General features: G+C 41.5%; 1 protein-coding gene across 2 annotated transcripts in view; it reads left to right on the top strand.

The window, feature by feature from the left end:
- The window catches only part of PLXNC1 (plexin C1), a 138095-nt gene that overhangs the window by 54538 nt on the left and 68240 nt on the right, over positions 1-15317 (top strand). For both annotated transcript variants that reach the window (XM_041738315.1, XM_041738317.1), the window contains exons 5-9: positions 1561-1672; positions 9238-9391; positions 12847-12934; positions 14866-14968; positions 15111-15206. In XM_041738315.1, the coding sequence (XP_041594249.1) occupies positions 1561-1672; positions 9238-9391; positions 12847-12934; positions 14866-14968; positions 15111-15206 (553 nt within the window). The remainder of the gene's footprint in view (positions 1-1560; positions 1673-9237; positions 9392-12846; positions 12935-14865; positions 14969-15110; positions 15207-15317) is intronic.

The raw sequence follows: 15317 nt of genomic DNA, 5'->3' as shown, positions 1-15317 counted from the left end.
CAGTCATAACCTCTTTCAAACCCAGAAGAAGGAACTAGCTCCGTCATTCTGTTTTTCAGTCCAGCCTCACTCGTCCCTGGGTGGCACCCTCTCCCTCATACCGACCGACGGTTTAATTTGAACTTAATGTCCGTGACGGACGAGCTAGCCATCAAGGGTCAGATAAATTTATGGCTTTGGAGAACTGCTGATGAAAATCCCTACGGTCAGGACGTTGGAGAAGGAACCAACACAGATGTAGGGGAGTTTGGACACAGATGTGATCCCTGCAAGCAGGGCTCCCCAACACTTGCTCAGAGTACTGTGCCCGGGGATGATGTTTAATGAAACTCACCGGCTTCCTGTTCTATTTTTGTCATATTCAAATTAGCACAGAGCTCAAAGATGAAGCCATGAGGCCTAAATTCTAACAAATGAAAAAAAAAAAAAAAAAGGAGAGAAGAGGAAGAAGAGGAAGTAAAAATGCTTGTGAAGTCAGCATACCCTTTCGGGAGACCACATCCCACTCCACTCCGACCCTTACAGGGACTCCCCACAGATGAAAGCCTTTATCACTTGGTTGCTTTTCGATCTCGTGATTCACAAATTTTCCATTTCTTTGAAAACGTACTGTCACTGGTTCTCCTCTACCCCTCCATTTTAACCTCAGGCCCTGACGAGGCATAGATATAACAGAGATGTTTTGGTCTTTTCTTGATATTATCCAATGGAACATTCATGGAGTTCAACCCCTTTGAGAATAACACAACCCTGGCTGTTCGTCCTTTCTGTGGGGTTGCTGGCCCTTCTGGTGGGGCAAGAGTTCCCAACTGAGCATGACTTGGAGTGGCCAAGACATCCTGCAGAGGAGGCCTCTCACTCCTCAGCTCCTGGTCATGTTTATTAGAGGCATTGGCCCTGGTCACAGATTAAGATTTCTCTGGGCCATCCTCTGAGCTGACAGACTTGGGAAAATAGCCCTGGAAAGTGTTGCACCCATATCTTTTGATATAATTGGGTGTCTGTCTAAATAAATGTTCTGTAGCAGATGGTTATGGAATGGCTTATCACATTCTTGGGAGGACTCTGCCCTTGAAATATTTATATTTAATTATCATACTACAAGCACAAGATGGCTTCATTATTTTTCTAATAAAAAAAAGATTTTCTCTGTGGGTTGATATTCTGGGAATGAATCACAAACCTAAAATTTATACTATATGTAAACCCTTTCTTGGGCTGTTCTGTGCACCAGGGTTTTCTAGAAGGGAGCACTTTAATTTTAGAATCCAGAGAGGATGAGCTTTGGGTGTGTTTGGCGATGTCATCCTGAGAGATGCCGCAGGAGCCAAAGTTCAGCGTGTTGTCTACGTTTGTTCTCTGCTCGTGGACATGATGGAAAAAAAGCTTGGCTGTTGTCCTGTTGCTTTTCATGGTTTTAGCATCATGTTCCTATTCTCGTCCAAAATCAATAATCCTCTGTACAAAGCCTGGCATTCTGTACTGAAGCCAAGTATGAGAAAGTTTTAACTAATGCACGTGTGGGGTTGCTGTTTTGTTGCCTTTTCCTTTTTTTGATAGGTGTACTTTTAAAGAAGACTGTGTAAATCCAGAGTATGAAAACTGGCTGGATATTTCATCTGGAGCTAAAAAATGCCCTCAAATTAACCTATTTCGAAGCAGCAAAGATAAGGTAAGAGGAAAGATTTTAAATCGTCTCTATTGTCTCATTTTGCACCACTGATGCCAACTTCCTTCTGTGTGTAAAATATCTACTAGCATTAAATAAGCTTAGTTAGGAGAGTCCATTTATTTAGTTACTAATATTGAGAGCCTGACAAATGCCATACGCTCTGCGAGAAGACATATGTCATGGAGTTTGTCATCTTGTAGAGCTGAGGAGGATTCTCATCCATTGAATTTAAAGAAAAAATGGACTATTCATGTGTAGTAGAAAAATGTATTGATAAAAAAAGTTCAGATTCATGGTCAACAAGAGTCCTTAAATGCAACTTAAGTATAGAATTTTGTTTAATGGTCCTTTCTCTAATTTGTTTAGGCTTCTCCTGATAGCTATCTTATATACATGTCTTTAAGCAGTACTGGTAGGGCAAGAAACCACTATGGGCAGTGAATATTATGAATTGGGTCCCTTGGAAAGCCAGTGGGCTTTTGTTATGGGCGTACTACCATTGGCAGCTCTTCGCCCTGTCATTGGATGAGAGAAAGGATGCAATGGGCAGCATATTCAAGCATCTTCTGGTTCACACACCATCCATACCCTGTGGGAATACGGAATTCCTGCTTTGTAATCTCAGTGGTGCTGTAAGGAGGCATTTTCTCCCTAATTATAGTTCTTATATTATGAATAATTATACAGAATCCCCATCAGCAGCCAGTTGACCTGTCTGCTGAGCCCACTCTGTTTTATTTGAATGCCACATTAACAAGGAAATGGGCCACTTTCTCTTTTCCCATACACTTTGCCATTTCAAATAGCAAGAACCATACCACTTAAGATGATTTAACATTTAATAAAGGAGAGCCAGAGCATTTAATGAGTGATAAATAATAAAAGAATAAAGCTTTCAAGTCATAAGTGATCAGAACTTACGGATTTAAAGTTATTTGGCTATTGTCACTTTCTATTGTCTTCCAGCAGGTTGGGGTGCGGGGTTGAGAAAAGAACTTTCAAAACCTTCATCCAAACCTCCACCAACCCTGAGTCAGAGTGAAAAAACTGTGTGAAAAAGATGCTGAGGTATCTCAGCATAGGCGTGATCAAATTTTTCTCTTATCAGTCTAAAAAATAGCTAACTTTGATGTTAATAGAGAATGATAAAAAAAAAAAATACCAGTATGTTTGAAAACCCAGGACTCTGATAAATGGTTAAGATTACCCCAGGAAATTTTTTTATCGTTTTGAAAATTTTAAGGGTGACACTTCAGCTAAATGTAGTAAGGGAAAGTAGCTTGTTCGTTATATAAAAGATGCTGCTTATGTAATTTGCTTACCTATCTTTGGATTCACTGCTATAAACTAATCACCATTTCTATCTAGTTTGGAGCATTGCAAAAAAAAATATTTACCACCCAAACAACCACTAGTGCTTTCTTCTCTACCCTGAGTCCCACTGTGGTTTACCCCAATCCCTGTACAGCCTTCCCACATAACCATCACCTTACTGTCTCCAGCTACCATCACTGTCAAGGTAAAGGAGATAAGAATTTACTAATCTGAATGAAGTTCATCTTTAAAACCAACTTTGGACCGATTATTTTAATAACATTGATAAGACATGTGATACCATCTTTTAGTTATACTGTTTCAAAATATTTCCTACCGTTATGGTCATCTGTGACTTACCTGAAAGTTCCAGATCTTTGTTGATTTAAATAACACCTGATCCTGATCTACAGAGATGATAGTCAAAGAGTGTTAGCTACCTGCCCACCATACGCTTAGTAACATTCTAGTAACTTTCAGAGTACAGAAAGACCCTGATATAATGCAGAGCCTCTGCTTCCAAGAAGCATCATCTCTTTACACAAAACAATTAGAAGATTGTATATCCTCATCCTCATTACAGAATCGGCATTAACAAGAGATAATTGGAGCAATCCCAGTTGGCTTGGAGGGATTTCGTGAGGTTTTGTTGAGCAAAAACAGCAAGATGCAGAAAAGTATGTGTAGCATGATCTTGTATTGATCAAAAACTCAATATATGCTATTGATATATATAGCATATATGATATGCTATTGATATAGCATGATCTTCTGTATATGTTTATGTCTCTATATAACTATTTGCGCATGGAGAAAATTATGAAAGAATTCTTACTAGGTCATAAACATGAGCTCTTCTGATGGTATGACTGATGATGTGGTGAGAGGGAAGGCCAAGGCAAGTAGGAAAAAAAAAAACAAGAAAAATGAAATTCTCACATTCACACAAAAGGATGTGTGCCATCCCATTTTTGCATTATGTAATGTTGTTTATATACCTACAAAGAGATTGTAACAATCAGGAAAAACAGCTTATACTAATAAAAACAGAAAAGACCTAGAAATAGAAGTGTTTCTTGCAAACAACAGGACTCTTAAAGCAGAGACTCTAGAAACGTTCTTTTACAAATAAGAATGGAAAACAACATATTTCACCATCCCTGATACAACCAGCATCATTTTTAAAGTTGGGTCTAGTGTAGTATTACAAGAGACAAGTTATAGAAATGACTAAGGGAACATAATAGGTAAAAAATATCACTATTTGCTCATCTTAAGTGGTGGTGATCTTCAAAACCTAAATATATTAGGTTTTTAAATTATTCAAATTAAAAGTAAAATATAAGGGCTAAATGTTCATTGAACATTCAAATATCAATAATTTTAGGAGTTAAGGTCAATTAATCAAAGATCACATTCATTAAAAACAACCAAAATATTCAGGCATAAACTTAAAGGGTGGGGTGTATACCTTATATTTTAAAATTTACTAGGAGGTGAATGTTGAAGACAGCTACCAAAAATAGTAATTTGGACTATGCAATAGTTTAAGCAATTCCTTCTAATAGTAATTAGATAGTTGAGGCTCATGATAGGGAAACTTTATCAATTAAAAACAAACATAAATAAAAATAAAAACAAAAACATGCAAAGTACATTCTTGGAAGCTACGAAAAACATCATGAATATATCCAGACAGGGGATCCCTGGGTGGCACAGCGGTTTAGCGCCTGCCTTTGGCCCAGGGCACAATCCTGGAAACCCGGGATTGAATCCCACATTAGGCTCCCGGTGCATGGAGCCTGCTTCTCCCTCTGCCTGTGTCTCTGCCTCTCTCTCTCTCTCTCTCTCTCTGTGACTACCATAAATAAATTTAAAAAAAAATTTAAAGATAAAAAAAAAAAAAAGAAATGAATATATCCAGACACAGTATATGTTTCTGGGTAGGAAAATATCATAAAAATGTTATTTCTTCCTTAACCTATTTTCTAGATTACATGTCATCCCAGTGAAGATTTGGTTAGACTTTTTTCTTACAAGTACTATAAAATTCAGCTGGAATAATATGAACTGGTCAAGAATATTCAAAATGTATTTTCAAATAACAGAAATGTGTTTAAGCTAGACCATTTCCATATGATTATAAACTTGTAGATGACAACAATAACTCAATCCATGATTCTGTTTAAAAGTAGGAATATAGATCCTGGGAATAAGCTTCAAAGCTCAGAAATGAATGTAAAAATTGTAAAGATTAGATATCATAAAGAGGAAACATGAGAATTATTTCAAAAAAGGTGCTGAGACAACAGACTTAAAATATGGAAACCTAACTTAATTCACATTGTACATTAAATATAAAAATTTAAATTAAGAAATTCATATAAAAAGCTAACACTTAACAGAAAACAGAAATGAGTAGTAGACAATTGGAAGTATAATTTTCTTAGCTCTAAAGCAATGTAGTATGCAACAACAAAGGAAAAATACTTGTGTACTTGACATTTAAAAATACACAACAAAGGAGATAACTGTAGCACAATTCAGGAAAACATTTGTAACAGGCAAGATATTAATTGGAACATATTAAAACCAGGAGAAACTAAACAAAAAAATACCAGGACACCAAAGAGTGGGCAAAGGCGTATCTTCTCACAAGAGGAGGTTCAGAGAATTAGACATAGTTAGGGGAATACGTTCAGCTTCACTAGTTATCTAATAAATATAAATTAAAATGATAAGGTTTGCTAACACCTGGCATTGGCAATGCCAATTAGCGCAACCTTTTTGGAGTGCAATTTGGTGTTCTGTTTCAAAAGCCATGAGTGTATTCATTCTGTTTGAAACACTAATTCCAGGCTTCGAATCCTGAAGAAGTAACGATGTCTTTTGAAAGATGAAAAACCGTAAGCATGCAGATGCCATGGCAGTAGCTTTGTAGACCGAGAAACCTGGAAATCACCCAGCTGTTTGGCAATAAGCGAAATGGTTAGGTAGACTGAGCTGCTAGGATGTTGTGCAGCAAGCTCTCTGGCGCCGTGGGCCTTACCAGCTAATTGACATTCACACTTTCTATCTCCTCTGACTCTGTGTCTTCTCTCCCTCTCTATCCAGCTTAGTTGGAGGAGCTGTCAACCTGGTAGAAGGATTCCCAAGTTGGGTTTATTAAGCCAAGGTGTCAGCTTTTTATCCATACTTGCCCCTGGAACCCACACTCACACAAAAATGCCTTCAGCTCCCTGGCTACCCTCTCCTTCCACTGCGCTTGAAAAAAACTGGCTATTTTCAGATCAATTCCAACGTGGCTTCTGCCCCAGTGTTCCCCTGGAACTGTTCTTGCTGAGGTCACTAGTGAACTCCCTGTAGTCATCCCAGCAGATGCTATAAGCCCTCCTCTTATTTGGCCTGTTGTCTGTGTTCTTGAAACCCTTTCTCCCATTGAACAACTCCCCCTCCCCCCTCCCCCCTCCCCTATCCATGCTCTCTTTCTTCTCTCCAGCCATGCCTCAGCCTCCTTTGCTGGCTTCTTCTTTTCTTGACTCTAAACACTAGAGTTGTTTTAGACCTAGTTTGGGCTCTTCCTGTCTTTAGCCTTCTACTTTGTCTATAGACCATTTTATCTACTCTGTGTCTTCATATCTCATCTCTGTGTTCATGTCTCCTTTATCTTTAGCCCAGATTTTTTCTCTGAGTTCCAGGCCTATATCTAACTTGACATATCTCTTGATTATTACACAAGTATCTTGAACTATACACATCCAAAATTGGAATCTTGCATTTTTCAACACAAATCTGCTTCCATCCATCCATTTTTCTTACCAGAAATCCTCCATATTCCAAATGCTCTACTTCCAGTCCCACCCCATTTTACTTCTAAAGGGTCTCTTAAATCTGTCAGTTCTTTCCATCTCCACTGTACCATCCTATCCAGGCTTATATCCCCTCTTGAAGATCTCTTCGTACTGCATGGCTCTCCAGTTTCTGAAAAGTGGACATCCCCACGTTTCTGCTAGACTCTAAGCTTTTTGAGGGCAAGAACCATAGCTATTTGGTTCACTAAAGAATTTAACACCTTGCACAGCATCAGCACATGCTAAGATCTTGATAACTAGGGAACAAATAAATGCAGTGATTACAGTTACATAAAAACTATATGAGAACCAGAAAGAAATGTGGAAAATTTTAAATGAGTAAAGGATTTAAAAAAGATTTCTGATCCTATTGTTATAGTGTTTGAGTAATGAAATAAATTCAAGTCCTGTGTGAATACAGGATAACACGTGATGTGATCGTGTGCTGAGATGGGTGTGCAGATAGAATTGCTGGGTTGAAGAAGGCGACATGAATGAGAGCTCAGCCATATGTTGGAGGTGAGCTAAGAGGAACAGTTTGGGCTTTGTTGTTATGTTCAAGTCCGCTGGAGATGGTTGGACTTCAGTCAAAGCTGGATTATACGAATTTGCCTTTTCCAGCAAGATTTTATGGCTGAGAAACAATGTTTTTAAAATGGAAAGATGGCATGGACACTAGGACTAAATTAGATAGAGCAAGCTTATCTGAGGACAAGAGATAGCAGAGTTTGAGGTTGGCCATACGGAAAGTCTGAGTGAGAGTCAGAAGTATCACAGAGGATGGACACCTCCCGAGTTGTCTGGGAGCATAGCTCTTCATCACAGGTGACAGGGTGTCCACTTCCTCTGCTCCCATCTTCCTAACGCTTAGACCATCTTCCCGCCAGATCCCCTTCATACACCTGCTGCAAAGGTGGTCCACCACTGGCATATTAATTCCTTGAATTTCCTTTTTTTTCTGATCTTCATTTTCTTTTTTTACAACTGAAATATAATCACATCTAACATTGTGTAAGTTTAAGATGTACAACAGGTTGGTTTGGTACATTGATATATTGCCATGTAATTACCACCGTAACATTAGCTAATACCTCTATCCCATCACATTACATTTTCTTTTGTGTGGTGGAATAATTTTCCAACCTGAGAACTGGCTGCTTTGTTTCTTTAGATAATTCATTTGGGAAAAAGCTGCTTTTGGGGAAATTTCAAGATTTTTTGTTTGTGTCCATTTGTGTACACACACATACACATAGCCTCCCTCCCTAAAATTCTGATCATGTTTTAGTGCAAACATCATCTTAATTTTAAAAGTAGATTTCATAGGTCATCTTCTTTATAACTAAAGACATTATCAATAAGGAATAAAGAAATGAAAAAATGCATCTTAGCACCTGAGAAATCAAGGTACATCCTCTTAAATAAACGCTGGCCCAAACAGAAAAAAATGAAAAAAAAATAATGTGTTTGGATGGGAATACTTAATATCACAAATATATAAGATCTTCTAAAATTGTTGCATATGTTTAGTACAATTCCAATTAAACTCATAGTCTCCTCAACCCATTTGGGTAAGATGATTGTAAAATTTACCTGCAAGAGTAATAACTAGGAGATGCTAAGAAAATTATGAAAATATAAAGACAGATTTGCCTTTTCAAATGTTAAATGTTATTTAAAATAATAGTAGCAAAAGCTTGACATTGGAATAGAAGTGTATCAATAGATAATCAGAACAGAGCAGGATTCAGAAATCTATTCCACATATGTGGTAATTTAATATATTAAACTGAAAGTGGTATTTCAGTTCAGTGGGGAAAGGAGGGTATTTTTTAAGTAAACGGTTATGACTTAGCTGATTAACCATCTGGGTAAAAATAAAGTTGGGCCCTCATCTCATACTATATATAAAAATAAGTTCCAAACAGATCACAAATAGAAATTTAAAAAACAAAGATGGTGGAACAATTTTATAATTGTCTATAAGCAAAGTTTGGGAATAACTTCAGAACCAAGGCAAAAACATGATGACATAAAAACACATTGTGTGGGGTAAAAGATACCACACATACAAGTTGCAAGACAAACAGATTAGGAGACAATATGTGTCAGAAATAGAACAGATAGGGATTAATATATATATATGTATATATATATAGTACAGAGAGCTCTTAAAAACTGATAAGAAAAATACAGAGCAAAAAAATGGTCCAAGAATATGAATATGTGATTCACAAAAGGGCAGATCACATAGGCCACCAAACGTCTCTTTACATCAGCAGTCTGAGAAGTTCTCCTTCTGTGGCATGTCCAAGGGCACGTTCACTTGAGGCTCTAGGATGGATGGAGAGGGTACAAAAGCAATTACTTGGTTCCTGAATCATCTTCTTCCTCGCACAGACTACAGTGACTGTGGTGGGAAGCTTCCCTCCGAGACACTCGGACTGGGAGTGTGTGGTGAAGAACCCGGACACGGGCAGGCAGCTCTGCAAGGGTAGAAGTCCTCCAGACAAGATATGCACATGCAGCATCCCAACCAGAGCAACCTACAAGGGTAAGCAGATTCTTCACTGTTTTTTGGTTTGAAAGTGAGGAAGGCAAAAGGACCTCCCAAGTTCAGATGGTCCATGAAGCGAGTTGAAAGTGAGAGAATCTGTATAGACCCACCCTCTGCCATCCCCCTGCCCGCCACTCCATGGTGTTCACCTCCACTTGGCCTCATCCTGCGACTCTAGGGTCCCACTCTGACATGTGAGTGAAGAATGATCGAGGAGGGTAGGCTGGATAGGAGAGCGGGGTAAAGCTAGAGACCATTGGGCAGACCCTACCCAAATGGTTCAGAGAATTCAGAGAGCTAAAAAGCTGAGAATGCCCTTGACGAGATGAGGAAATAGAACAGCTAATGTTCTATCACCTTAAGATCATTACATCCATTCAGAAAGGAAGTATTTATTGAAAATCTACTATGTGTCGGGCACTGTGCTAGGTGTAGGGATACAGTGACCAAAAAAGACAGATCTGGTCCTTGCTCCCAGTATCTATAGCCTCTTGGGGAGTAGAGTCAAGTAAATTACCTGTTACAATGCAGTGTGTAGGTGAAGGCAACATAGAGAACCATGGGATGCCTAGGAAAGGAGGGGGTGGCTGGGGTGAACAAGGAAAGCTTCCTAGAGGATGAGTGGAGCCAGGGAGAAGGGGGAAGAGTATTCTAGGCAGAGACCAACTAGTATAATGGCTGGAAAGAGAGAAAAGGCTCTTGAAGAGCCCAGAGAGGTTCTACGTGGTTAAGGCAAATGAGGTAGGGTCAGTGGAAAGCAGAGCAACAGGAAGTGGCTACCAAAGAAGGCACAGAATGTCTGGTGCAGAGGAGCCATTTCCAACCCATAAATTTTTGTTGAATGAATGGCCGCAGGTGGAGGATGCCTAGGGGAGGAAAGGAGTGAGTTCTGAAAAATCAGATAGAAGGAAAGCTGTTGGAGTGATCCTGGTGAGGGTGACCATGAGAGCTGGTGCTGAGAGACAGGCATGGAGAGAAGTGGATGGATAGATTCCAGAGACAGGAAGGAGTTATAGTGGATACACTGAGGATTCAAGAACCCCTGTGGGTGAGAAAGATTAGAAGTAGGGTCCCATTGTTGGTACAGACCTCCTAAAATGGGTGAAGATCACAAGGGAGCAGAGTTTTGTGGCGAGAGCTGGTGTTACTCCTCCATTAATTCCAAATCCCTCCAGATGGAATTTGGTGCACCAGGCCAGAGACCCAAGCTTAAAAAATGCCTCTCAGCTGTGGAGCTCTTCTTGGTGGTTGTTTGGGATCAAATTGCTTGGAAAATTATTTCAATTCGCCACTTTTCTTTGTTTACAGTATTGTAGCCTTTGTGATATACTTCTAGTTAATTTTGCTCATTATAATGCAGATCATACTCATGTATAAAATCTGGTTTTCAAGTATTTGAGATCACCCCGTAAAGCTGTTTGGCTGCTTTTATTTTATTTTATTTTATTTTATTTTATTTTATTTTATTTTTTTATTTTATTTAAAAATTTTTAAAATTTTTGTATATTTTTTATTGGAGTTCGATTTGCCAACATATAGTATAACACCCATTGCTCATCCCGTCAAGTACCCTCTTAGTGCCCGTCACCCAGTCCACCCTGTTTGCTTTTAGAGCCTCCATCACTTGCCCCAACCTCTGCCTGCCCTTTTCTTTGAATGCCTTGCAGTGCGTATTCTGAGCCAGCAAACAAACTCACGTCCCACCTCTTGCACTCAGCCAGCCAGTGGTCATTGCCAAGCCTCTGTCCGTGCCCTCACCCCTTTCGTCAAATCCCATTGCCTTTGTCCTTGGAAATGTTGGAAGAAAAGTCACCTCCTTCATAAGTGTTCAGGCTACTCCACCCCCACCAGGACCCCCATCTTGGTAGCAGGGTGCTATGTGGAACACAGACCACTCGTGGGACATTTCCTTGACTGTCGAGTCATTAGGTGGCTTTTCCACCTAGGCCATTTTATCTCTAGCAGAGCAACTGTAAATGCTACCAGAGCAGAGATCAAATATTTTCATTTCCGTGTGATATTTCCCAGTAGTGTTTTGTGCATAGCCAACATGAAGAATAGTACAACTTTTCCTGGTGTTCGTCCCTGAACATTGTAGACTCTGCTGAAATGTATTTTCCCAGGGAGTCTCTTGTGCTGCCGGCCCGTATGTCCGTTCTACTAACATTTACAAGGGGCTGTGCAAATGCCCTTGCTGAGAGGTCACACCAGACCTCTAGACCTCCTTGTGTTTACAGCAAAGGGTTAGCCTTTCACATATGATCACTGAATGTGAGCAGAATTTTATGTGGCCTCCTGGCTTTTAGAATGAATTTTATCACTGTAGAGAAGTGTCTTACGGTGAGGGTTCTCAGACGTTGGCAATCACACGCTAATAAAATTTCAGTAAGAAACATAAGGCTGCCAACAAACTTAGGCCAACTTCTTATTTGGTCAGGGAAAGCCTTTCATTTTTAAAGTATCATCCTCTGTCTCCATTAACTCATAAAAAGAAGACTGTATCCTACCAAATGGATGACCGTGAAAACCTCACAGAGTAGCCCTGGTCCCTGGACACAGTAGCCTCTGAAAGGTGCTGCTCCAGGCTGCAGCACCCAAACCCGGCTGTATACAGTTGTTTCATGGGGGCATCATTGCCAACCACAGAGTCCCAGGTGCTCTCCAGGTGTGGTGAGTCACGATATCCAGGAGCATGGCTCTGGGATCTATTCTCATCATTTTCTGAAGTGATTCTGATACGCCACCACTGGGTTGGGGAATCACCTTGAGTAGAATAAAGTTAAAGACATACAGGAACAATAACAGTTCTGTAATGCTGATTGAACATGTTTTTCTTTTTTCTTTTTTAATCTTTCTTGTCACATTATTCTTTTGTGGGCTTTCTACCCCATGAGTACATTTTCTAAAGCAAATAAGAAAACTTTTTTTGTTGTAGATTTGGCAACAGTTGCCTCCAACAAGATCATGGAGCCCAGCCCATGGGAAGCACACTTAGAGTTTGTTGGGCAAATATTGATAGTATGGATTTTGCTGAAGGTACAGGGTTTTCGTCTGTAACGTTCTGGTTATCGTGTTCTAGGCAGTTCTTGCTCGGTGACTTGTTTTATTCTTATACTGTGGCCAATTACAGGCTGAGATAGTGATCCCGGGGAGAGTATGAGATGTAAATGGGCTGTAAAATGGCTTTTTCCTAGTGATTATCCATGGGAGGCTTGGAACGGGAGGTGGGCCCCGGTCTGTTTGGAGGCTTGCGCTGTGCACTTTGGCTGCCTGATGTGAATGGCCCACGGGAAGGAACCACATACTGATTGAAATGTTAGCGAACAGCTGGCAACCCCCCCCCCCCATCCTCTATGCAAAGGAGGCAAAAATACTTATTTTTTGCATTTACAGCTTTGCTTGACGATAGTGGGACTCTACCATAAATGACATTTTTTTCCCCTTTGCTCCAGATGTTTTAGTTGTCAACGTGACGTTCTCCGTGGATTCTTGGCATTTATCAAAAAGATTCAACTTTACCAACTGCTCATCATTAAGAGAGTAAGATTTTATTTGAAATTTAAATATTCTCTCATTGGTTTTAATTTATTTCCTTGCTTTAGTCCTCCATTTCCTCCATCAAGAACTCTTTTGTGGAGTAGAATTTTCTAAAGTGCCTTGAGGGGTATGGCCTAAGGGGAGGTAGGAGGACCCTGAGCTAATAAGCTGACCTGTTCAAACCCTAATAAGTAAGGTGGGGCAGCCAAGGAGCAAACAACTGTGTTTAAGCGTTCCTACCCATGGGGAGGGAAATGCGTTTTCACCAGACCAAGAGGCACCTTGAAGTGAGTACAGCAAAAGGAGTGCTGCTGTGTTCTCCCCTGATCTGAACAGCTTTGGGAATTTGAGTGGAAGCAGAGGGTGCGAGCATGAGGCAAGGGAAATCATCAAAGAGGACAAGATGAAATCGCTTTCGTGGAGAGAACATGTTAGTCCTCCCCTCCCTTTTCTTACCGCCTTTGGCCATGTTGGGGTATGCCCCCCACCGAGTGAGTTAGGGCCACACCTCACTCCTTCCTTGCTTCTAAAGCAGAGAGAAGACAGGGAGGACCTGTGTTTCTCAGATTCCTGATTTTCCGGTTGAAAGATGGGACAGAGGTTCCCATGGAAACCACGGGAAGCTGTATTATTAGTGAATCTATAGCTCATCCAGGGGTTCGATTGACCAAGTGTGTGGGTCTCGAATGCGAGTTTCTTTTGGCCTGGCCTGGCCTGGGAACCGCTGCTGCTCTGGGGAAAACGAGTCGGGCCTGAAGCGGGGTTGGGGGGCCCGCTCTACAGCTAGTCTACCAGGGGCGCCCGGCCTCGGTCTTGGCCACAGCGGCTCTCCTCAGGAGGGATCCGGTTCGTTATTTCTAATAACCTGGATGGGTTTAGGGAGGGGGAGAGGGGTTTAAACACAAAGCAGGCCACCCAGCCCGTGCAGGGGCCCCTGGGTCCCAGGGTCCTGGTGATGGGGCTGCAGACGGGGGGGGGGGGGGGGGGGGGGGGGGGGGCTGAGTGTGCTCCTGGCTGGGCTGGAGTCCGTCCCTCTGTCCCTCCCTTGGCAGAGTGGTCGGTTGGGGACCCGCACCCGAGGGCAGGGGTGCGAAGGCACGTCTGCACCCTGCTTCTAGCTCACCTAGGTGGCTGGATGAACTCTCCAAGCGAGCCTGCCTTCTCTTCTCCCATCGAAACTGCAGTTTGCCTCCATCAGAGGCACAGGATGCTTTGGCATTTCTTGAAGAACCTATAAAATACGGACAATGTCCCCACTCCCCACACTGGCCCTCCCACTCCCCCAGGCCCTCCCATGGCTGTGTTTCGGGACCAGCCTCAGTTTCTCTTTTTAATCGTTCCTTCAACTCCGATTTTCCTAGGAGGGTGCTTTCCAAGCCCTCTACTCTTACCTCCTGCAATAGGTTATTTGATCAGTAGACAATTCTTCCTTCTTTTGATTAAAAAGCAAACAGTGGCACCCCATTCTGTCTCCTTGTCAGGCCACACATTTGGTCTGGCATCTTCCAGGCAGGGGTGGGGTGGGCTGCTCATCTAGGGGTGGACACGGGAGCTTGGTCTCCAGAGGGAGACTTACCTGAGGGTAGACAAATAGCAGAACCAGATTCAGAAACAGCCAGTGAGTGCCTGTTATCTACCTGCAGCGCAGCAGGTGACCCCAGCTTCAGGTTTCCATGGCAACATCCTGCAGGCCTGATGACAGTCCAGAGCCTGGAGGGCTGCCCAGAGCAGGGCACAAAGTAGGGGCTCCATCCCCAGCCTCAGAGGACTGTCCTCTGTCCTCTGGGTTTATCAGTCTGTCCAGGGATTGGGTTTTTTTTTTCTTCTTCTTCTTTTTCTTTTAAATGCTTGCACACTGAATCGCAGAGGGAAATGCTAGGATATGAACATTTTCCTAAAAATGCAGGAATTAAGTTGGCTTTCCGTGTTACCAGATGCCCAGTATGTATTGGAACTGGCTGTGCATGGTGTAAAAGTGAGAGAAAGTGTATCCACCCCTTCACGGCTTGTGACCCTTCTGATTACAAGAGAAACCAGGTAAAGTATCATTTTTGGTATTACAGGGTTTAACCAAAAATAAGTGGCTGTGACCCACCCAGTCCCCATCTGTCTTTCGTGTTTGTTTCAAACTCTAAATTTCCCACCTGTTTGGTTGTTGAAGGGATATTCTTCATTTCAGGAACACTGTCAAGTTGCTGTTGAGAAATGGGTACCATCCAAGACAACAGGAGAAGGAAGATTTCTGGAGAGTAACAGGACCACTCAGGGCTTGCAGGTCAGACCCTGTTTTTTATACTCAGAACAGAAAAAAAAAATTCCCCTTTTACATGACAGTAACAACTCCTACTACCTTGGGTTCCTTTTAAAAATTCCCTGTTTTACTTTC

The sequence above is a fragment of the Vulpes lagopus genome, chromosome 23 (assembly GCF_018345385.1).
Source record: "Vulpes lagopus strain Blue_001 chromosome 23, ASM1834538v1, whole genome shotgun sequence".
Classification (NCBI taxonomy): domain Eukaryota; kingdom Metazoa; phylum Chordata; class Mammalia; order Carnivora; family Canidae; genus Vulpes; species Vulpes lagopus.
Note: the sequence above shows the minus strand (reverse complement) of the source record. Positions and strands in the feature narration are given on the sequence as shown.